Source organism: Astyanax mexicanus, chromosome 6 (assembly GCF_023375975.1).
Source record: "Astyanax mexicanus isolate ESR-SI-001 chromosome 6, AstMex3_surface, whole genome shotgun sequence".
Taxonomy (NCBI): domain Eukaryota; kingdom Metazoa; phylum Chordata; class Actinopteri; order Characiformes; family Acestrorhamphidae; genus Astyanax; species Astyanax mexicanus.
Genome location: NC_064413.1, coordinates 45,247,358 through 45,270,572, shown reverse-complemented (window position 1 = coordinate 45,270,572; position 23,215 = coordinate 45,247,358). Strand labels below are relative to the sequence as shown.

The 23,215-nt window shown below is 38.0% G+C and overlaps 1 protein-coding gene and 1 long non-coding RNA gene across 6 annotated transcripts in view; one reads left to right on the top strand and one right to left on the bottom strand.

The window, feature by feature from the left end:
- Positions 1-9,466, top strand: part of pard3aa (par-3 family cell polarity regulator alpha, a) — a 554,989-nt gene extending 545,523 nt beyond the window's left edge. For all 4 annotated transcript variants that reach the window (XM_015602814.3, XM_015602813.3, XM_007238652.3 and 1 more), the window contains one exon: positions 4,727-9,466. In XM_015602814.3, coding sequence (XP_015458300.3) covers positions 4,727-5,108 — 382 coding nt within the window. In that variant the 3' untranslated portion in view covers positions 5,109-9,466. The remainder of the gene's footprint in view (positions 1-4,726) is intronic.
- The window catches only part of LOC125802410 (uncharacterized), a 39,259-nt gene that overhangs the window by 1,673 nt on the left and 14,371 nt on the right, over positions 1-23,215 (bottom strand). For both annotated transcript variants that reach the window (XR_007439537.1, XR_007439536.1), the window contains exon 3: positions 165-251. This is a non-coding gene — a long non-coding RNA (uncharacterized LOC125802410). The remainder of the gene's footprint in view (positions 1-164; positions 252-23,215) is intronic.

Below are 23,215 nucleotides of genomic sequence, written 5' to 3'. Positions count from 1 at the left end.
TTTATGAAGCCAAAATAGAAAGCTCGATTCTGTAGGTTTGACTATCACTCTGGTCGTGGTAAGAGGTTGGTGCATTCTTATGTCAGTGTGTTTAACATGTCCTAAATACATACAGTAGATGAATTGGCTATGCTTAATTGTACACCTAGAATTGAACGTCTTACCATTTGATAGACTGAAGACTTGTGCAGGGGGTATTTCCTGGTCTTCCTGCCTTACTTCCAATAATTAAAGGTAGGCTCCGGACAATCCTGATGAAAAAAGATTTTAAAAAATTTAGCTGCACTGTGACTGCATGCACAGATCTTGTCAAAACTGACAGCTGTAAAATAATACCCCTTCTATTGAAACACGCACACACACCCCACTATCAAGTTACTACTATCCTATAAAGAAGTTGTATTCTCTGGAATTAAGGTGCGCCATCGTTTAGTATAAGTTGGAATGTTAAGATCTAACTTTAATTGTCCCACAGAAAAGTATTTTACCACAGTTACACAAAGACAATTATCAAAACTTTGTATTAGTTTTTTCCTTCATGCATTTAATACTATTTTCCTCTGCAGTATTTTCCTAGCTTGCCAAAGTCACTTATGCCGGATAGCTATTTGGTAAAATGAAAGAAAATAGACTGTGGAGCTTAGAGCTGCTTCATTTATTTTCCAACGTATCAGATTATGCTCTTTAGGTAATTGCTAGAGGAATGTGCAGCAGTGTGTTTGTGCAGTGTCTGTATGTGTGGCGGGGACTACAGGGGCGTGTGTGTATGCATGTGTGTGGTCTTCCCTACGTGGATGAGTTATGTTTTCTCTTGCCTGTGTTACAGTGCAGGATATGTACGGTTGCAGATTTGCCCTGTATCAAGCTGGGACAAGCCTATCATCCACCTCACCCAGTTCCATTGCTCGATGCTGGTGGGCTCTAGCACACACCTGGTATTAGGCATGGTACCAATTTATCTGCTCCAAAATTCTAATTCTATTGGCAGTACTTTCCTATAGTGACTAGGCAAGCTGTGTGCGCATCTGCACTTTTGTGTCAGCAGTGGGTGCAACTTAAAGTAGTTGCATAAATGTCTTATCAAAAGGGTTGTTTACAAACAATTGGACATAGTGTGCAGTATACATAAGAGACCTACCTCCACACATTGAATAAACAAGCAAGTGTGTGTGTGTTTGGGGCGTTATTCATAAACAAATCCATTACTCCCCCTGTACCTCTCCCATGGCAGTGCAGTGACTCTGGGAGTCAATAGAGATGTTGACACTCAATACGCTAAGGAACACAGACATAATGACACCAATCAATGCAAGTGATCGGCGTCCACTTTTCCTCTCCGTCTGAAGCTATTGCCCGTGGCACCACTGCTATTGGATACGCTTCAATCTAAGTGTCATCTGGTTATCCTCTGGGGCTGGTGTCCAGATCCAGTCCAGGAGGAAGCGTCTCACAATCCCTGGCTACTTGATACGCATTCCTGCCATAATCTTGTAGCACCCGCTGAGCCGGGTCAGGACAGTGAGAAGTGACCTCTGACCTCTAGAGTGTGCGACTGGCTCGTTAGGCGTGCTGATGGACTGGCCAGGCCTGACTCTACCCAACAGCAGCAGAGCTTAATGCAGCCTGTAGAGATAACAAGAGCAAATGGCTTTACTGTGCAGAATTAGTGCTGCAGTAATGAAGACCATAATGTTTGGAGAAGGATTAGGGAGAGAGAGAGTGAGAGACACTGTGTGTGTGTGTGTGTGTGTGTCCAGGATTTCACATCAGCATTTAGGTACTACAAGGGAGTGTGGGAGAAAGTAAGAGAAGGGGAGAGAGAGTGAGTGTCCAGGGACTGTAGGAGAAAGCGTGAGGAAAAAAGAGAGAGAACGGGAGAGAGTGTGAGAAAAAAAAAAATTGTGTCCAGGATTTCAGATTTTAGTGTTCCAGCATTTAGATTCTGAAAGGGAGATTGTTTGAATGTGTGTACGTGATTTTTTCTGTCTGTGTGAGTGAGAACAGTGTGTTTTTAAATCTGAGAGAGAGAGAGAGCGTTGTGTGAGGTGGGGGGGGGGGGAGAAGAGTGAACAGACAGTGTGAGTGAGAGTGGGGTGAACAGAGAGTGAGAGAGTAAGGGAGAACAGTGAGTGTGATTTTGTGTGTGTGATAGTAAGTCAGAGAGAGAAGGGGGAGAGTGAAGAGAGTGAGGGAGAAGAGTGAACAGACAGTGAGAGACAGTAAGAGTGTGTGTGTGTGAGTGAGACAGTAAAGGGGTGAACAGAGAGAGAGGAAAACAGTGTGTTTGTGAGTAAGTGTGAGGGAGGGGGAGAGTGCGGGAGAGAACAAAGTGTGTGATTTTGTGTGTGAGACAGAAGGAGGAGAGTGAGGGAAAAAGTGTGATTGGGTGTGTGTGGGGAGTGAGTGAGAGAAGGAGAACCGAGTGAGTGAGTGAGTGAGTGAGTGAGTGAGTGAGAGAAGGAGAACTGAGTGTGTGATTGAATAAAGGGAAAGAAAGAAATTAGACAACCTCTCCTACTCCTAGTTCAAAGAGAGATTGAACATGTGAGAAAGACTGAAAAAAGGATTTTGAACAAGTAAGGACTGAAAAAGAGAGAGAGAGATTGAATATTTAAAGAAAGTAAGGAGAAAGAACAAAGGGAAATTAAATGTAAGGGGAGATAAGAAGTGGCGAGCAAAAGATGCAAAAATTAAGAAAAAAGGAGATAAGTGTGGATAGAAAAACATAGAATGCAAATATTTCCTACATGACTCGTGAACTTGTAACACAAAATCCCTTCGTTCCTGTGATTAATTAAAAGAATATGTGGATTACAGTCTTTAATACTCTATAATTTATTGATTTACTGTAATTAATAGTTGCACAGCATATCTAATGTGTACCAGATGGGTGAAACTAGTGTTTTGGCTCTAAAATAACTGGTCTGTCATGACCTCACCATCATATCCCAAAGAAGCATAAGTCAGTTGTGATGGAGCGTAAAGCACGGATATTGTCTGAAGACGTCATGTTAACAGCGCTTCAATGACAAACTACACTATATAGACAAAAGTATTTGGACACCAGCTTATTCATTGCTTCTCTTGAGAGCAAAGAGTTTTTATCCTGCTTTTATTGGAGTAAATGTCTATACTATCCTGAGAAGTCTTTTTGATAGATTTTAGAACACTGCTGGGGGATTTGATTGCATCCAGCAAAGAGCATTAGTGAGGTCAAAACAGAGTTAATTACCAACCCAACTCGTTACAAACGAATGGAGCACCTTCCATAGAACACTTCCCCAGCTCAATGTATGCTGCCAATAGGATCATGTTGAACTGCTCCAAAGAGTCCTATTATGAACAGATTTCTGCAGGGACTTAACAAGTCGTGTGAGCATGCATAACTATGTCAGCAATGGGTACAACTGTAAGCTGAATCTCATTATTATACTCAAAGTATTTCTAAGCAGTATGGTAAGATGGACTGATCGAGGCTCTAAGGTAAAAGGCTTCTTCAACGATGCTGTCAAAGCACTAATCTTTCAGCTTTCATAACATACCGCCCAGCAGGACGGTCCCTTCTTTTACTCTTCTTTTTTTGGCTCTGTTTCTCAACAAACTACAAACACACACAGAAGACAGTACCATATGATTCCACTCAGTTCGGCATTTTTGTTTTGTGTGTGGCTGATTAGAATGATGAATGTCATGTGAATAAGCCAACTCTACTGCATACAACAGCTGCATGTTATCACAGGCCAAAGAGGAACACACATGCAGAGCTCTCACATACTGCCTTTAACAAACATAAAACACTGCCCTATGGTTACAGACTGTAAAAAAGAAATTATAATCATGTTGTAGTGAGTTATCTCTCAGTCACAGCTCAGTTAATCAAGCAGAGCCAGTCTGTAGAAACTCTAAACTTTAAATCCAATGGTCAATGGTTTTGTAAGAACACTCCACAGTCATAAAAACTCAAAGCCACAATGATTCTATTCTTGGTAGATAAAGAACTTTAAAATCTAGGTGCATCTGTGCTGAAAAAAAAAAAAGTCTGGCATAGATCAGCTTATTTCTTTATCAGCATAGGCTGTTTCAAGACAACCATGTTTACCAATTGTGCTGGACAGAGATGTTAATGGCCTTTAACTACAACCTACCTGTAAAGTGAACATACATTAGTGTGCACACATGCCTAGCTGATGTTACATATTTGTGGTAGCCCCATAACCTGGTCATCAGTAACACCTGGTTTTAATGGCTTAGATTTACTACAAGCATGATTAATGTGCCAAAGCTACATAACCATTCTGGTCAGTCAGCATGATGAGCATCATTAAACTGGTCACAAGTTCAAGACAAGCCTGTCTAGGCATGAACAAAATCAAATGCAACCTATGCTTTCTGCTGGTCAAGAACATGTTGACCCGCTGGCTTACAAACTGTTCAACCATTTAGGCCACCAAAGACTAGTTTAGACCATTTAAACCTGCTACCAACAAGTATTTAGTGATTGTGAATGAAAAATAAAAAATGTTTTACAATTCAAACGGTTCTCTGCCTTGTTATGGTTCTATGTTGAATCATTGCCTTTTCTTAAGAACCCTCCACAAACACAGAGTGTCAAAAAAGAGAAATAATGATTTAAATGTGTTGCATTATTTATGCTTGACATTGAAACAGAAGGGGAATATGTTAGTGGCATGTCATTTTTACATATGTATCTCTCTTTCTCAACCAGGCAACCGCGTAAAAACCCCAGCACTGTGTCCCAGGACTCCTGGGATAAGGTCTATCCCCCTGGTGAGGTGTTTCAGTCTGCTAAAGAGAACCCGTGCTATTCCAGCTATCAGGGTGGCCGAGGTGCTAACGGTTACCTGGGCGCCCCTGCATCTGGCCTGAATGCCCGTGTGCTGCTGGAGACCCAGGAGCTGCTGCGTCAGGAGCAGAGGCGTAAAGAGCAGGAAGCTCAAGCCAAACAGGTTCCAGCACCTGCTCCATCAACTACAGCCCCCACACCCCCCAAAGGCCCTTACAGGCAGGACGTCCCACCCTCACCGTCCCAGCTAGCCCGTCTTAACCGTCTGCAGAGCCCTGAGAAAGGCCGGCCATTCTACTCCTGATTGGGGGAGAAAGAAGACAGGAATTTGGAAGAAGAGTGGCGTTAAGGGCCCTGCTGGGCCACACCAGCAATGCACAGCAGTACTGGAGGGAGAATTAAGAGGCAGACTCTAGCAATTTTCAACCTAATCTCTAACTGCCCATCTGTATCACATCAGTTACCACGGTTATACCAGTTTTTATGAACTTGGGTATGATCAGAAAACTTAAAACCTTAAAACCTAATTATAACAGAAGCTACTATACATTTGCTGAGTGCCACAAAGCAACCATCTACAGTGGGAAATTACAACAGTTACACTCTTAATAATACATAAGTTTAGATTGTAGCTCTCACTATGTTCTATTGTGACCATTGCAAATGTAATTAGGGATGCACCAATGTGGGAATTTTGGGCCGATGTTCGATATTACACATGAACATATCTGTGACTGATATATACATTTCTGACTTACAGAAAGACTAGACTCCCCGGTATAACCTCATAACCAACTGTAGTAGCACGGCCAGTGTCACTTGATCCTTTTCCGGTATTACAATAAACATGTCAGCAAGTATCAGTTTGAAATATTGACTTTTGATTGTCCAAAAACAATTATCAACCGATATCAATATGATTTCAATATCAATGTGCATCCCCATGAAAGATTTACACAGCACAAATTTAGCACAACAAGAGGAAAGCAACAAAATGCCCTAATGCAAAAGATGAAACTAGGTTTCACTCATTTTGAACGCACTGTTGTGCAGGCTTATTTATGCTCAACAATAAATGAAGCCTTCTGTCTATTGTCATGCATTCTCTTAAATTATACAGTTAGGCCTAAAGTTTAAGCAAAACATGACCAAAACATGTGACCACTGTTAATGGGTCAAGATTTTTAAAAAAGTCAGAGTATCACCCAAACACCTGTTTTAGTCATTTCAGTGCAAACTGTAGAATGTGTGTTGAATAATGAAGTAAAAGAAAACCAAACATATGAGACTCATTTTCTACACAGTTGGATTGAGGCAAGAATCCTACAGTTCTCTCTAAAAAGACCACTGTACGATCATTAAGACCACAAATGGCTTGAAGCAAATGCAAAATACACTAAGATCTAAATAATTTAAGAGCTGGTTAACCAACTAGCATACCAGTTACAGGATTTGTTTTTGCCAGCTTTTCGAAAACCCTGACCAAGACCTGCCAAAACAGCCTGAAACAGCTACTTGAGTAAAATGCAAAACCAAACCTGACCTGCTAAGGGTTGTGGCTGAAACTTGTAGTTACAATATTTGATTCTACGTTATATTAGTCAAGTCATACTTAGTTATACTTAACTGCTTACCACAGAGTAGCTCTAAAAACTCCACCCACATTACTGATAATTACCTACCACAAGTTTCCCCTCTGAAAAAAAAAAACTAGTCCAATTTCTACAACAACTACAACAATGCATTTTTTGTTTGTTTGTTTTATATTTTTCTATGTGAGATAAAACTGTCAAATGTAATTTTGGTAACTAAACATTACAGATGTGGCAGAAAGAGATTTGACTGAACAAGGCTGGACTGTTCTTTTCAGGACTTTAAATAAAAAAAAAAATGGGTTTGTTTATTATTTTTTTCTATCCAGTGCATTGGTACTTCCATTTTATTTTTATTTCTTTTTAAACATTACTGTGTTGTGACAACATCCATAACAACCTTCAGTAAAGACCTGTTCAGTTCTGGTCCTGCTGGAGGACTGGTGTCGAGTTGCAGATTGCTTGCTCAAGGACACCTACTAAACCTGTTAATTACAAGATCAGAATCAGATTTGTGCTGGATTAAAACACTTGGAGGCCAGAGCTGGACAGTCATGTTGTTGGGGGAAAGACTTGTATGAATGTGTATGAGTGTTGTATTTTTAAATCAAATCCCTTCCAGCTACCCTTGACAATCACATGACAGCCAGCGTATGGCTGAGCTGCATTGGTATTCGTACAGTGCTGTGACCTACATATCCCATTTCAAATCGAGCATCAATTTGGAATGTCGAGTGCAGTGTTCAGGAAAGGAGAGGGTATGAGAGCGTTTCAAATATATTTTTGAGTATTGCAAAGGAGAGGTCATTGTGTGCGTCTACGTGTGTGTGAGCTGGGGAGAGAGCGATAGAGCCCATAGGCTTAAGCTGTGAAGCTGGAATGTATGGTGCGTGAGTGTGGATGGGTTATGATCCTGTCACCTAGAAGCCTTCATAGAAAATCCTCAGCTGAAACTCCCCATGCTCCCTGTGTAGTGCCCTACACTGTACAGTATGTGCAATAGGGAGGCCTTTGGGATTTAGCTCCTGTCACCTCAATCTTACATATAAAACAAGGTTTATTAAGGGGTATCAGATGTATAAATACATTTTATATATATAAGATCAATACAGCATTCCTCAGAAAATCAATAAGAACAGCACTGGAATTACATCTGAAAGCTTTATGAATATTTAGCCTGTCCTTCTATCCGTTTTGTTCACGAACAGGGCTCTCATAGCCCCTCCTTCTCCTACTCCACCAATCACAACACAAGCTCAGGCCTGGCACACATTGCTACAGCACAAAATCCCCCACCGTGTTCCTGCATGCACCTGTCCTGGGAAATCACTCATATGACCTGGGTCAGAGCTGGACTGTTAATTAATGCATTGTGATGAAAAATTGATTTGAATGTCGTATGCGTGTGTGTGTGTGTGTGTGTGTGTGTGTGTAATGTGTGTGTAGGCCAGTCTTTGATTACACTGGCTAAGTCAGAGGCCAAGTCTATTCTATACAGAATGTGTTATCATGCAGGTTAATGGGGAGTCACTCGCACTCTGTATGCAGTAAAACATCAGCGCTTATGTTCTGCCTGACCTCATTCTGATCTTTACACCCACCATGCCTTCAGCTCCAACTCCCAAACTCTGTTTGTGCACACGTTTGACACATTTTAGGGGAAATGTCAGTACAACACAATTTCACAGAAGAAGACAAAGCATTTTAAGGCTCTTTTAATGGATGCCTGTGTAAAAGATTATATTAGGCACAAAATTTTGAAATGGTTGAAACGCACTTTTGTTCAAAGGGTTGGAATCACTTCATTAATTTTAGTTTTTAGTTATTTTATAATTTATGATTTTGTTTGTGTGTAGCTGTACACATCAAATCTATAGATCAAATAGTCTTTTTTCTGAATGTTTTTATTTACACTTTAACATATAAAAAATCATTTTAAGAAATAATATATATGTTTTTAGAATTATTTGTGTCCCATTTTGATGATGATTTAATGATAATTTAGTGTTATAGCAACTTTATTTAGATGAACCCATTATGCACCATTACTTGAACTATTACATCTTAGTGAAAATAAGTTATAACAGTTGGGGAGGGGGCAGCCAAAACTTTTTTTTTTCTGCATTCCTTTTAACTATTAAAAAAACTCACTTGTTTTAATTGTACTGTACACGTTGGTCTCAAACTTTCAGTGATTCCAACTTTTAAACAGAAGTTAAAAAAAAAAAAAAAAAGTGTGTGCATCACTGGTGCCTGTAACATGACTCTCCCACATCGCAGGACTGAACTTTGGCAGTTGGATGAAACACTTGGCCGTGGATATCACGGAGTTGGAGCTGAAAGAGCAGCAGTGATGTCACTCTAAAGGAAAGGGAAGGCCAGGTCAGGCCAGGCTTTGCTGTAGAGTCTCTAACAAAACAGAGCTGGAACAAAAGACTCTCTGGCCCCCTCATTCACTCACTCATTCATTCTTTTCCCTTTTCACTGTGGGGAATAAAATACAGTACTGTCGTCTTGCATACGCAGCAAAGACGAAGATGTGGTTGGAGTAACTGTTACTTTTCTAGCTCCTGTGGTACGACAAATGTCTCAAGTATTGAAACCTTCACGAAAAGACTTTCCAGAACATCAGCAGTTTTTGACCATTAGCTGTTTTTGTATTTCAGATTTTGTATTTTTATTGCATTGGATAAATGTTGGCGAGGCTGGAGGTGGTTTAAGTGCCTGTAAGGAGGGAGGATGTTTTGTACTTAAAAAGCTATCATGTTGTGGAATGAACATATTTTATGATACATTTTATGTTGTTGGAACACATCACATAACAACTTGTTTAATTGTTTAAAACAAAAAGTAATATGCACATGATTTTGTATTTTTATGACTTTTACATTGTCTGTATTCTTCAGAGGTATGATGGTGTCCTAGGTATCCTTTGTGTAAGCACAGTGCAATTGTTTGTGTTTTTTGTTTTTACAGTCTTTATACATACTGTACACAGCTTTCTCTGTACATATCAAAATCTAGATTAAATAAAAAAAAGAAGGCTGTTCCTTCATCTTGTTTACAGTAAGCAGGTGTGTTTCTTTATTAATGCACTAAATTGTCATATGCTAAAGTAAATTAACCAGTTAGTTAGCACTGAGCCTCTAGCTGCATTCTGGTGCTCTTTTATCTGGTGGTCTTTTATCAAACATCAGAACCTGAAATCATTACTTTTGGACTATTTAATATTATTTGGAGTTTACCATGTAAACTTGTGATTAAAATTTGGTTAAATATCTAAATTCTGTTAATATTTGCATCTCATTATTAAGCATTTTAAGCAGGGCTGGTATATTTTATTATTATAAAGCAAAATATTTCAGCTATGTATTTAGAGTGTATTTAATCTTTAAGAAGTATCTGAGTAGCCTAGAATCTCCTAAAAATAACTTCTGACATGTTTTACTGTCTTCTACAATTGTTTAGGTGCAGCTATTATAAATTGGTCTAGCATGTTACTGATTGATGTTCATTATACAGAGTTTAAATATTTGTCAGTTCCTCCCTAACCAAAATTTTATTTAACTGTACAGTTTAAAATAAAAATGTAATGAATGCAATTAAATGTGATTATTTTTTAATGAATTCATCACAGAGCATTAAAAAATATAAAATATTAAAAATAGAAAAATCCAAATGTGGCGAAAAAAAAAAAAAGAATTAAAAACCGAAAACAAAAAACTATTTAACAGAATTTGCTAAAAGGCCCTAGACTGAACCATTCAACAATAGCAGGAAAAAAAACCCCACAAAATTCACTAGAATTGCAGGAGCATACGAGTACAATTATATCAGTCAGTGATGATACATTTGTTACTCAACAAACAGCTTCATTTGTTAAACTGGAAATAGTCTGTTGTTGTGCACCATGAGTACGTATTTTTTATATAATACTGGCAGCACAATAAAACCAAATCACCAGTTGAACTGACATTGTGACTTTAGATGTACATCCTTCTACAAACCAATTAATGCCAAATATAAAAAGACACAGCACAGGTGAAAACACCAGGACCTGCAGTAAGTACACCATGCTAAGTTCTGCAGTGAGCTTACTGAAGTACACTGTAAAACCAAAAGTACTGCCTCGTCCACACTAACCAATGTAGAAAAAGTGAGAGACCCCACAAAATGATATTTTTCAGTAGTCATCAAAGTCTGCACACTACGGCTCTTCTCTGAATGAAACCACATACACTTTTAGATCATGCACACAAACACAAGTCCCAACCAACAGCCCTGAACCTCAAACTACTACATCACACAGAAGAAGCCAAGAGGAAGAATGAGGGGGAAAAATAATAATGAGGTCAATGAAGTAATACTTGTGTAAATAAAGATTTCATATTATTTCCACACATATTCAGTGTTATTTGTATTTGTAGTATTATTCGAAGATTCGATACTACACCCAGGTATTAATCGTATTATAATTCGTATTACAAGTAATTATTTTAATTTACTGCACCAAAGCTTGTTTATATTTTTTACCATGTGCGAATGCAAGATATATATATGTATAAGAGATGCACAGAAAACAAAGGTGTCCAAAGTTATTATTAAAATGTGGTAAAGTTGAAGTAAAATAATTGAAAAATAATTACTGAAGTAAAAGATAGATAGCCAAAAATGTATACTTAATTAATGTAACAAAGTATTTGTACTTTGTGATTTGTAACCTCTATATATATATATGTTTTAAAATTGACATATATTCAGTGAATCGCTTTATATCCCTATATGTATGTTTGTATGTATGCATGTATTTATGAGCCCAATTTTCCTGCATTGTGTTTGAGGCATAACTGGATCATGTACAGACAATGCAACTAAACATCAACCCTGGACTTTCAGGTGTGCAAACGCCATTGGACACCTTTTGAACTACTCTCCACTACATTAATCATCTGTGCCTACATCAGGGGTTGAAAAAGAGAAATATGATAGTTTCAGTTCAGAGAGAACTTCGCACTTTGTTCTCCTGGTCTGGCCAGCAGATTTTGGAGCTGCTGAAAGAACGGAAAAGGAAAGAGAAGAAATATCCTTTCCGACTTCCCTCCCTTTAATCTATTTTCTGATCCTGTAGATCACTTTAATGCTCCCTATGACATGGCTGGCCAGCGCTGTAATGGGAAGTGTAATGACTTTGATGGCCATAAAGACAATGGTGAAATTTATGAAGTTCAGGCCAGGGCAAGAGGAGCTTTAGTAATGTTGGCTCTCGCTCTCATTTCACACAGAAACCTGCCAAGGCCTTCTCTCCGCCTGAGAAAGAGAGGCCCTCAGAAAGCTCCATCTGTTTGACACTGTTGGTGTGTGTGAGAGAAGAAGTGAGAAACAGGAAGCAGGGGCGAAAAAGTTTAGGAAAGAGAGAGAAAAAGAACACCTGAGGGAAGCTGAGGAGCAGAACATTGTGGAACTCTGCAGGTTCTGAATGTGCCTCTCCGTACCCAGCCTGGTGCTGTTTAAAGGGAGGTGCAGGTGAGAATGATTTGGGGGGGGAAGAGGTTGTTTTGTGAGGGATGGGGTGTCCTCCCATATGTCAACTATGGCACAAAGCCTGAGCTCCAGAGAGCTGGTGTGAAACCCTGAGGAGAGTAAGATTTTATCCTCTGGAAGAGATGAAGTGCTCTCTGCAGCATTATTCTTCATCCTGACTCACTTCAGGCACACAAGGCTTTTAAACATACAAAGTTGCAATACATACACTAAGTGTATTGGGCCACTTTTAATTGGCACCTCTTAATAATTAAATACAGGTGTTTCATGCAAACCCACTGTCAGATGTATAAAGTCAAGCCTGTACAAACATAAGTGACAGAATGGGTGGTTCACCGAAACCCACCCTCACTACAGATCATTTGGTGAAATTAAGAGTTATTACTGTAAAGTGAAAACATGTAGGAATCTCAGCAATTCAGCCACGAAGTCTAAAAATCTCCAAAGTTCTGCTGATCAATAACTGGAGATCCACACCTGCTGTTAAGAGCTGCAAAGGAGACAAATCTTGCTTATTGGTTTAAACTTATCAAAAAGACCAGCTGTACTTTGCATGGTTTTAACATCCAATTATTGTATTTGAGCCACAGTATTATGACTACCTGTCTAATATGTAGTTGGTCTTTCACATGCTGCCAGAAGAGCCCCAGTCTGCACTAAACCTACAAGGCCTCTAAAATGGTACCCTGCAGTACAAAAAGTGACAAACCACAAACTGGACGTGTTGTGCTGGGCTCCCAAACCACTGCATTTTCTAAGATGTTCTTGCCCAGTCCTCTCACCATAACAATCTGGCCCTAGACAAGGTTGCTCAAGTCTTCAGCCTGAACATTTACCCTGTATCCAAAACATCAGCTACAAAAAAAAACAACTGTTTACTTACTAACACACATCTCAGACTCAGAAAGTGTTCATTTTCTATGAAAATGTTTCTAGCATGTGTGCAGCAGAACATTACAGCAAATAAATTCTCTAATAATAAGAGGCATCATATTTGTCATATAAAACTTACAAAAGTTAACGCAACAACCTAATCTGTCTTCCATTATTCAAGTCTTCTTACAGTTTTTTGCAGCATGCATTGTTCTACTGCATGAGGCTGTCTCACAGTAAGTACAGTTTATATAAATAAAGAATGGAAGGCCAAAACGCTGCTATTGCGTCATACTGTATTCTGAGTATTGTATTCTATTTAAGCCTGTGCAGTGTATTTCCACCACATTGTTTAATACCTATGAATAGCTGTTAATTCCTGCTCTGTAGCTGTCTGAACCAGGCCACGTGAGCTGTGTAATGCAATGCTCTGGTACTCTTTTCATTGTGACGTTTTTATATGTCGAGTTTTGAATTGCCCTTTCGCACCACCCTCAATGATGTCTCATAAGCCTCCTCTGCACTGTGTGTAATCAATAGCAGAGCGGAGCTGTCAATGCCAGGATCTGATTTCATATGTATGTGCTCCAGTCTAAAGCTGGGGTCCGATCCCCCCCATTCGCCTTTGCTCTCTCTGTAAGTGTGTCGATATGAGAAGCAGATGCCTCGGATCCAGCTGAGCATTAAAGGCTCTCTTTCTTCTTTCATGCTTTTTTTTTTTTATATAAAGTACCCCTCCCCTGGCCTCTATCGTTTATCCCTCTGTCTTCCTGAGGTGGCGGGCCTGCCCTGAGTCACCTGTTTCAGTTCGAGCAACCTGTTTTTTTGGTGTCTGCAGGGCAGCCGTGGGGATTTGGGGGCGGAAGTGGTGCCTTTCTGCAGGGAAAAGGCAGCCATAAATCTTCTGGATGCGAGAGCAAACAAATTGCAGGGAGTCGCTTCACATTCAGCCCCCTCTCTCTATGTTCTGTGCCATAACCCACCACAGATTTCCCCCACAAGCTTTGCTTAACATCTGGCTGGTGAGTGTGTGTTCACGTTTTTAGACCTTTTCTGGATAGAAATGTCCTGTCTATGTAGTACAAAAAGGTTAAACAGAAAACAGGATCAGAACCAACAAAAATGTTTTTCTTGCTGAAAGCTGAAAGCGTATGATCATTCAGTTATAAAACTTTCAATTGCCAGTTATCAAACTGTGTTTATCTTTGTATAAATAAACAGATATTTAATGGACGTGACCCTCAAATACCCGTTTCCTCCTCCAAAAGCAAAACCCACACAAGTAAAGCAGAGCTGTAATACAAGCCATTCTGAAACCCTCAAATCTATTACACAACAGTCACATTATACATTATTTTTTATACCTCTACATTTGCCCTACAATTAGACAATAACAAAAGCCTTTCAAGATCAAACTTCAGCAAAAGCTTCAAGAAGAGTCAATTGGACCAAATGCAACTGCAGGCATTGCATGGCCAAAGCATCAGCTTCCTTATGATGCAGCTAATTGCTGCCCTCATGGTCACAATGGAATCAGTATTATTTGTGTGGGTCATTCTAGCCAGCAGTTCTGTTAGGAGATGCCTACAGCAGCCTGTGTTCTGCACAAAAAAATTGCTTACTGATTTTGCCTGATCTGTATCCCATAGCCTCAATCTAAATCTAAGTCCAAACTCAGGTTTTGGTATTGCAAGGCACACAGAGAACTGATAGAGCACATGTGGACTGTGACTTAGCCTCTGTTTTATTACTTCAATTAAATGGATATGCTCTCTCACACTGGGCTGTAAACGGAACAAATCTCTGTGTCTTTTGTTTAATGGCCCGTATATCTTTTACTTCATAAAACAGCTGATGTCTTTTTACGAATAGGATTATAAACCAATAAATAATATAAGTGTTACTTAATATTCCATCCACACTGTTGCTCCAGACATCCTTTCTTTCATCACTCTCATTATAAACAGCTTTATCATCAGGTCATGTACCATTCACCTTCAAGACTGCCAGAGTGGAGACCCATCTTCATTTTTTAAAATTGCTGCTGTATTTTTTTTTTTTAATGTTCCTAAACATTGCCCTTTATCCTGGTCTTGTTAGAGTAACTGTCTCTGCTGTCCAGAGAAAGCTTGGTAACAGATTTTAGGGCATCGCTGTGAGGATCTTTGTGAGGATACATTCAGTGATAAATGAGGTCAAGATGTTGGACGATTGCCACCTCACCTAATCCCCAATTTATCATAAAAGTATTGCATGGATCATCATTCCAGGCATAACAGTTCCACTGCTCCACAGCTCAATGCTAGGGGCTTTATACAACTCTCGAAAACATCTGGCATTAGGCATAGTGCCAAAAGGTTCTAATCTATTGGCAAAATGTAAAAAAGTTGTGTATGCATCTGAACATCTATGTCAACAATACAGTGTCTAAAAACATTTGGACATTTGACAGTGCATATATAAGAAACAAATGTAAAAAAAAACATGTGTTTGTGTGTGTATGTTTTGGAGGAGGGAGAAAGGAGGTCACCTTTGCTGAACCTTAAAAATGGAGTGTGTGCAGGCTGATATTAAGGCTAGAGTGAGGTGTGTGTGTGTGTGGTGTCAGGAGGGCTTTGTCTGCTGCATCTCACAGATAAGAATTGGAGTTGGATTCCCACTGCTTCTTTCCTGCCAAATGCCCTGTGAAATTGGAGCAAAATGTCAATGTGGTTAACCTCTGCATTTAGCCTCATGCCTGGCCTGGATATATACCCAACCCTAGCAGACCTTGCCGGACCTGTGGGAATCCAAGCACACCGCAAACAAGGCCAGATAGACCCGGTAGTTCTCAGACCAGGCAAAGCTCACTATAGGACAGGCTCCGCTTGAACTCAGGAGGGGGCAGGGGGGGCATCCACCCCTTCCTGTGTCCCTATGGTTGAAAAGGCAATACTAAAATGCTCTCTGTAGTAACAAAATAGAGACAAAGTGTTCTTTTGGCTGTCTTTCTTGTGAGAGAGAATGTGATAAAGTGCCTGCTAGGGCATGATGTGCCCCTCTAGATCAATACATGCTGATAAAGTGTCTTAATAAATGCCCATCTGTGGGTGTCTTTCTGCCCTTTCAGTAAAAAAAAAACACCCTTTGGAGCCGCTGACCACAAGTAGTGGCCCAAGTCATCACAAACTGAATGCCAAATCACATTATACTAGGAGTGAAGAGGGAGGGAGCACCATCTACTCACCCCTGAGAGAGCAAGGTATACTGTGCCAGGGTCTCCAGGTGCTGAAGGCAAAACAGCATGATCTGGTACTAGAACCAGTAATCCTCATATGATAGTGTCAGAGCACAAGTCCACTGGACCATCAAATTATAATGTGCCATCTAGATAAAGAAATGGCCTTTTATGCCACCCCTACTAGAAGGAAGGACTGCACCAGACTCTGAATTTGGTCAGTTAAATCACAATCATCTGCCTTGTCCAACAATTGAACTATTTGTTCTTGTTTATTTCATTATGGATTATCTAGCAAAGAGTAATTCAATTTGCATACGTTTCAGTTCTGACACCATCATCATTATGAAAGTTATTGGAGTAATGGGAACATATTTTTGAGCTTTTAAAAAGCAGTAAAAGAGGCATAATATGAACTAGCTGCATTGTAGCCTAATTTAATTATATACATGCAGCATGCTTGTATTTATGCAAAAAAATTACACTTTATGTACTAATAATGTCCAGATTAAAAAAGTCAAATGCAACAGAGTTATGGAAACATGACGTAAATATTTTTGAGCATATAAAAAATGATTTTTGAAAATTACAGGTCTTATTTAATTACTTTATTGACAGATTTGTAAAATGATAAACTAGACAACAGCATGTATGTATTTGTTAAAAAAAAAAAAAAGAAATTCACAGTATCAGTTACTTTAGGCATACTGTATTTTTCTTTAAATATAAATAATTTGAAGCTGTCAATGAATAAATACAAATCTGTGATTTAGGTTCTAAAATAATGTAATTATAATAAAACAAACCTATATTTTATAAATTTGTTCTTTCACCAGAAAGAGTTCATTTAGAAAAAAAAGGAAAATGGTATTTTAATTAGTATCACCTGTATTTTAATTGAACACATCTTTTCATTGTTGCATGTCAACAATTGTCTTAGTCACACCCCCTAGAATATTCGGATCCCATGTCACACAGGAGGTGCCCATATAATTCTTTTTCCCTGCCCTTGACAAATGTATTGTTAAGCTGCACATAATCAACACTAGAGAACAATCAACACGACGGCGGCCTTTCAGTTTTATTTCTTTTATTGGCAAGCAATTTGTTGATGTCACACATTTTACTCATGTGCAACCAATTTAAATATTGTTGAATTCAGAGCTATTTTTTCTCTGAATGTAGTGTAGTGTTTCAGTGTATCCAAATATCCAAACAACAGATGAGAGAATTTTGTTATCCAAACTATTACATTGAATTGATATTTTACATAAAGCTACAAGCTTAGACAATATATATACAGTATTTAAATTGTAACTTTAGTGTAGGTTTAGTGTATAAAGTGTAGACTTTCTGTATTAATTTAAAGGGTTTAACAAAAACACTGCATTAGTTTAAGATTTACAACCATGTTTTACAGCAAGTTGTGTCATTTTCAAAAGCTCAAAAGTAACTAGACCATTATAGGTATTTTTGTGGTAAGATGTAAATAGTTCATTAATTATTTTATAATGATTCATAGTGATATGTCAGAATTATTAACACTATTGAAGTAAAACCCTATGTAATGTTTTATGTTGGCAAATGTTCTATTTTTAATAGTGAAAATTATCCAATTACATACATTTAAGCATTTTAAACTGTTCAATTGAAACAAACTTTAGCTGAGGAGCGAATAACTGCCACAAAAAAGAATAACTGGTACAGACTGAAACATCAGTCAGTAACAGATGAAATTACATAAAGATACAAATTACAGGACAATCATAGAAGGTGGTCAGATACCAGAGGTTATTTTCAGTAGATTCTAGGCAAATCAATATGTCTTAAAGAGTTACTACATTAACAGCAGAAATGTGTTATTCTGTAATAAAATATACCAGACCTGCTTCAAATAATTAAAAAATGAAATGCAAATATTAAAACAATTTTAAATATTTGACTATATTTTAAATAGAGGTTAATTAGCAAAATCCAAAAAAACTTTATTAATTTAGTACACACTTTTACATTTTTGGGGCTTTTAGTTTGAATGACTAGCCTGATGTTATGTTAACTATATACACCATATGTTTAGTTTTTTATCTCCATATACATCATATCATAGTTTTTATATGCATATTCACTCCAACAGTCTATTAGCCTAGCTAGCATTGGGCTGACCGCTGCATTTTAGTGTTGTGAGGTCAATAATAAAGGACTCAAGTGAACTATAGCCATAATCTACAAGTCATATCAAACCATAGAACCTACTTTAACAAGCACAGGGACATTGACCTGTTATTTAAAAAAGCAATTCAATCAACATTAATTCAGTTAGTTGTTAGCCACTGTGGATAATCTGCTATTATTAAAACTATAATAAAAGTACCCAAGGCATCTCATGTACAGTACAGGGCAAAAGTTTGGACACACTTTCTCTTTTTCAAAGCGTTTTCTTTATTTTCATGACTATTTACATTGTAGATTCTTACTAAAGGCATCAAAAATATGAATGAACACATGTGGAGTTTTATGTACTTAACAAAAAATGACCTGGCCCCAGTCACCGGATCTGAACCCAATCCAGATGGTTTGGGGTGAGCTGGACCACAGAGTGAAGGCAAAGGGGCCAACAAGCGCTAAACACCTCTGGGAACTCCTTCAAGATTGTTGGAAAACCATTTCAGGTGGCCACCTCTTGAAGCTCATTAAGAGAATGACAAGAATGTGCAAAGCAGTAATCAGAGCAAAGGGTGGCTATTTTGAAGAAACTAGAATATATATATATATATATAGTTGTGACGCCTTCAGTGAGAACCTACAAAGTAAATAGTCATGAAAATAAAGAAAACGCATTGAAAAAGAGAAGGTGTGTCCATACTTTTGGCCTGTACTGTATGTTAAAATATCTAAATTCTTGTAATATTTGCATCTCATTTTTAGCATGTTGTGCAGGGGTGTGCAATATATCTTATTATTAAAAAGCAACATATTTCAGCTTTTGTAATGTAATGTCTCAGAGTGTAGTTACTCTTTAAGACACATTTGAGACATAGGTGAATAAGGAAACATCAAAATATACAAACTGGCCTTGGGTTTTAAGATATATACAGTATTTACAGCATCTGTTACAGACTGATGTTCATAATGTTGCCGTCAGTTCACTGCATTTAAGTCAAGCAGAAACAGCAGAACACTATAGGCTTCTGCAGCCTGGCAATGTCCGTGTTTGATGATGCAGATGCATGATGTATCTCTTTCGCATGAACAAAGATGCCCTGTTCCTCCTGTTGCCCAGCCTGGCTCTCCACTGCCCTGCTGCCTACTGTGACGCAGTCCTGCTCTTAAAATCTACTCTTAGCAAATATTTTTAATAAACTTCTCATATAGTTTTTACAATTTTTTTATTTTATAACAGATTAACATTTTCCTAAGGGTTAATTTTTTTTTGTAATTCTGTAATTGTTAAAACTTTTTTAAAGTTTAGTACATTTAAATGTTTATTCAGATAATTCCAGCTCCGCTCCTTCAATAGTCTGTAGCAATGTGTGTATGACTGCCAGATTTAAAGACTGATGGAACCATTAAAACTTATATTTGGGAATGTACCAGGCAAGCAGAAGGTCTTGTTGCTGATTTCTTCTGGTTTGTGTCTATCGTCACAGAGTGTTGAAATTGAGTGCTCATGCTTATTTTAAGAATTCATAGGAATGTTAATGGCTCGTGGTTATTTTGTCAGATTTCACATGAATAAAATCTTACAGCCAGCCACAACTTATCAATTTTAATGAGTCATGCTCTCAGCGCAGTAAATGGATAGATAACAATCTTAAAAATCATTATGCAAATCCTTTTTCTAAGTGAATTGATTCTCGTTTAGATCTGAGGCGTGAACAAGGTGCTCATCTGTTCATTTGTGACACGGTCTCACACCAAGGAGTTCTCTGGATTGCTAATGTTTGGCAGTGAATTTCAGTCAGTCAGTCAGTTGGAAGAAAAGTGCTCTCAAATGGTATCTACTGATATGGTTGCCTGACTGTCTTTAGGCCTTAATGCGCATGCTGGCGAATTCCATGAGTGCCAGGTTTGACAGGAAGATTAGAAAGATGACTTTGAACAGAGTGGGACTGGAGCTGCTGGACAGATAAATGACCCCCCACAGAAAGTGGAGCAAAAGCAGCATTTAGTAAAGCCTGCTGGGGCCTGATGAGGATTTTAGAACTTGTATCCCCTGAAGCAGAGACTGCAGCTCACTCTCTTTTGAGCATTCTGATAAAGTCTGAAGTCTAACAAAATAACCTGTATTTGTTGAAATTATAAAAAAAATTTAACCCTCCTAAAATGTGACTTATTTAGAAGTTTTTTGTCTAAATACTGTATTCAATTTAATTAGTTTATTATGATCTTTTATGAATTTGTCCAAACAGTAAATCTAAACACAATAATCACAATTTAGACCAGTTTCATATCTCATTCTACAGTTTTTGAGATGCAATTGAGGTTGTTACAAGAGTTACAAAAATATATTTTTCCCCTTCAGGAGAATAGGCAGTATAGAATAGTATTGGGGTATTATGTACTGTAAGGAGTATAGATAGTAAAGGGTAGGTTAGGGACTAAGAGGTGTATAAGATGATACAGCGAGTAAAGTGTAGTAAATGGTAGTATTGTGACTAGAGTATAATAGCACAGAATGCAGTAGTGTAGTGAGTATAGGACAGTTTGGTAGTATATGGGATATAGAGTAGAATAGGACAGTATAGTAAAGTATAGGGTAGTATAAGGTATTACAGGGTACTATATGGTGTATATGGTACTTTAGGATTTATATGGTAGAAAAGGTCAGTGTAGGGTACTAAAGGGTAGCACTGAGCAGTATATGATCGTATAGCGAATATAGGGTAGTTTGAACTAGTATAGGGTATTACAGGGTAGTATAGGAGAGTATATAGAGAAAATGGGAGAATAGGATAATATATAAAGAAAATGTAATTACACAGTGCTATAAAGAGAAAATGGGAATATATGGTAGTATTTCAAGAATATGGGAGTATAGGATAGTTTATGAATATAAAATGTAAATATATAAATATGGTAGTTTGTAAACAATATAGGGGTATAGGGTAGTTTCTTGTGAATATGAGAGTATAGTGCAGTATGGAAAAGAATATGAAAGTACAAAATTTGCAGAAACCTGGAGGATGGAAACCCACTAATGATGTTTGTACTTTTCATTTATTTACTTGCATGTAAATTATAGAGAAAAGCAGACGGACAACCTTGGCAAGGCCTTTGATCCTCTATATGCACATAACAGATTAAAATAGTGGAGGGTATTTTAAGTTTACTGCAAGGCTACTTGACTTTTTTCAGATGCTTTTCTTAATATTCTGGTGGAGAACAGTTCTTTCTGTTGTTTTTCTGTTTGGACAAGGAATTATCCATATTTCTACTCTTTTGAAATGGAAATGCACTCTTTGAACTGCACTCATAAACAACGGACAGCGAATGCAAATGTTTTGATCTGGTAATAATCTCTTGCTCGCATTCAGGACGTTTCTTTTTTATTGCGTCTTATCAAATGTAAAATGGATCAACAGAACATTTTGTAATTATTTCCATTTGATGCCAACTGATTAGACTCTCTCGTCTATAATTAATGTTTGTTGACATCGCACACAAAGTGAATTTGAATTGCACTTGAAACCTGCTGAGTTCAAAGCCCCGAGTTTGCCGTCTTCTGTCAGGTGCATTATAACAGGATTCTTATTAACTAGGATTGTGATTGTCCCTTTAAACTCTTTTTTTTCAGGTAGGCCACATTTTTGCACACTCAATTTTGCCGATTTCTGTCTCCATCTGGGTCCACACGCAGGCCGCCTCAGCCTCGCTGTTTATATTTAGTCGCCTTTAATGCCGTGCTTTGAGAGCTGACACTTGAATTGTTCCTGTTGACATGCGTTTAGCTAATGTGCTCTTCTCTCAGTCGACTGCCTGTCTCGTGGAATAAAGCCCTGTGTTTTGGAGGAGCTGGGGTATTTATGTGGCTGTGTATGCGAGGCGATGCAGCCTTGGCAGGGCCAGAAATGAAAAGATCCACCAAAGCGCCTCAGCAGCAAATCTACATGGGAGCAAATCCTATAATCTGCTGCAGCACCAGCAACCCAGAATGGCTGAGAGCAATTATTCTGACAAAGGAAACATTCTCTCTCTCTCTTTCGCTCTCTCCTCGCTTCTCCCTCTCCTTCACCACCACCTCTGTCTGGTGTCAAATTAATCCTCAGGAGTTTCATAAAGATCTGTCTGTAGCTTTCCTTTTCCCAGCAATGCTTTCTGGTACAGATATTGAAGAAAAAGTCTTTGTCAGGATGGCAATGAAAATTATTTTGCTTTAAAAAACCAGAGGCCTAGAACCTACAAAAAGTGAGAAGAAAGCTACAGTGTAGAGTATTATGAGAGGAGAATGAATTGTCTAGTTCACAGCTATATTTTTGGTGTGACCTAAATACGGTAGATAATTCAGATGCATGATTATACTCAGTTTCATAAATTTCCAATCAGTCCCTTCATTTTTCATCTCTTTTTAAATTGAAACAATGAACAATTATTTGTTTTATTCTGATATGAACCCTAATTTGCCCATCTCAACAAATTGTCACAATCAGAAAAGGTCTTCCAGGGTCAGAAGCAGTTTGTGGCGTAGATAATGATATATAAAAGGGAAAATTAGTTATTTTACATTTTTAGGCTTTATGATTTATCTTTAAAGAGTGGAGGCAGGTACAAGTACCTTTATCTTTGCACTTGTCAATGCAGATACCAATACACACTTAGAATTAAGCAGTCAGGAGCATTATGTATTATGTAACAGTGTAGTTGTTAGTGTGAAGTGAAATGTAACAATTCAAACAATAACTATTTTAAGAAATTATGAAACTATGATTAGATAAAAAAAAAAAAAAAAAAAACGTATGTTTATTACCCCAGTGCTATCACATGACTTTAGGAAGGTAACCAAGGTGAGATAAATAAACACTCCAGAAAGCCGTATCATTTTCAGATATTTTAAATTAAAGAGATAAAAAGTCTGTATGTAAAATCATGACTACTCCTTTTTGATAATCGCATTAAAACTGTAATTTGAATTAACCAAATTAATCGTGAAAATTACTAAAGCACTAAACACAAGGTGATCACATAAAGGTG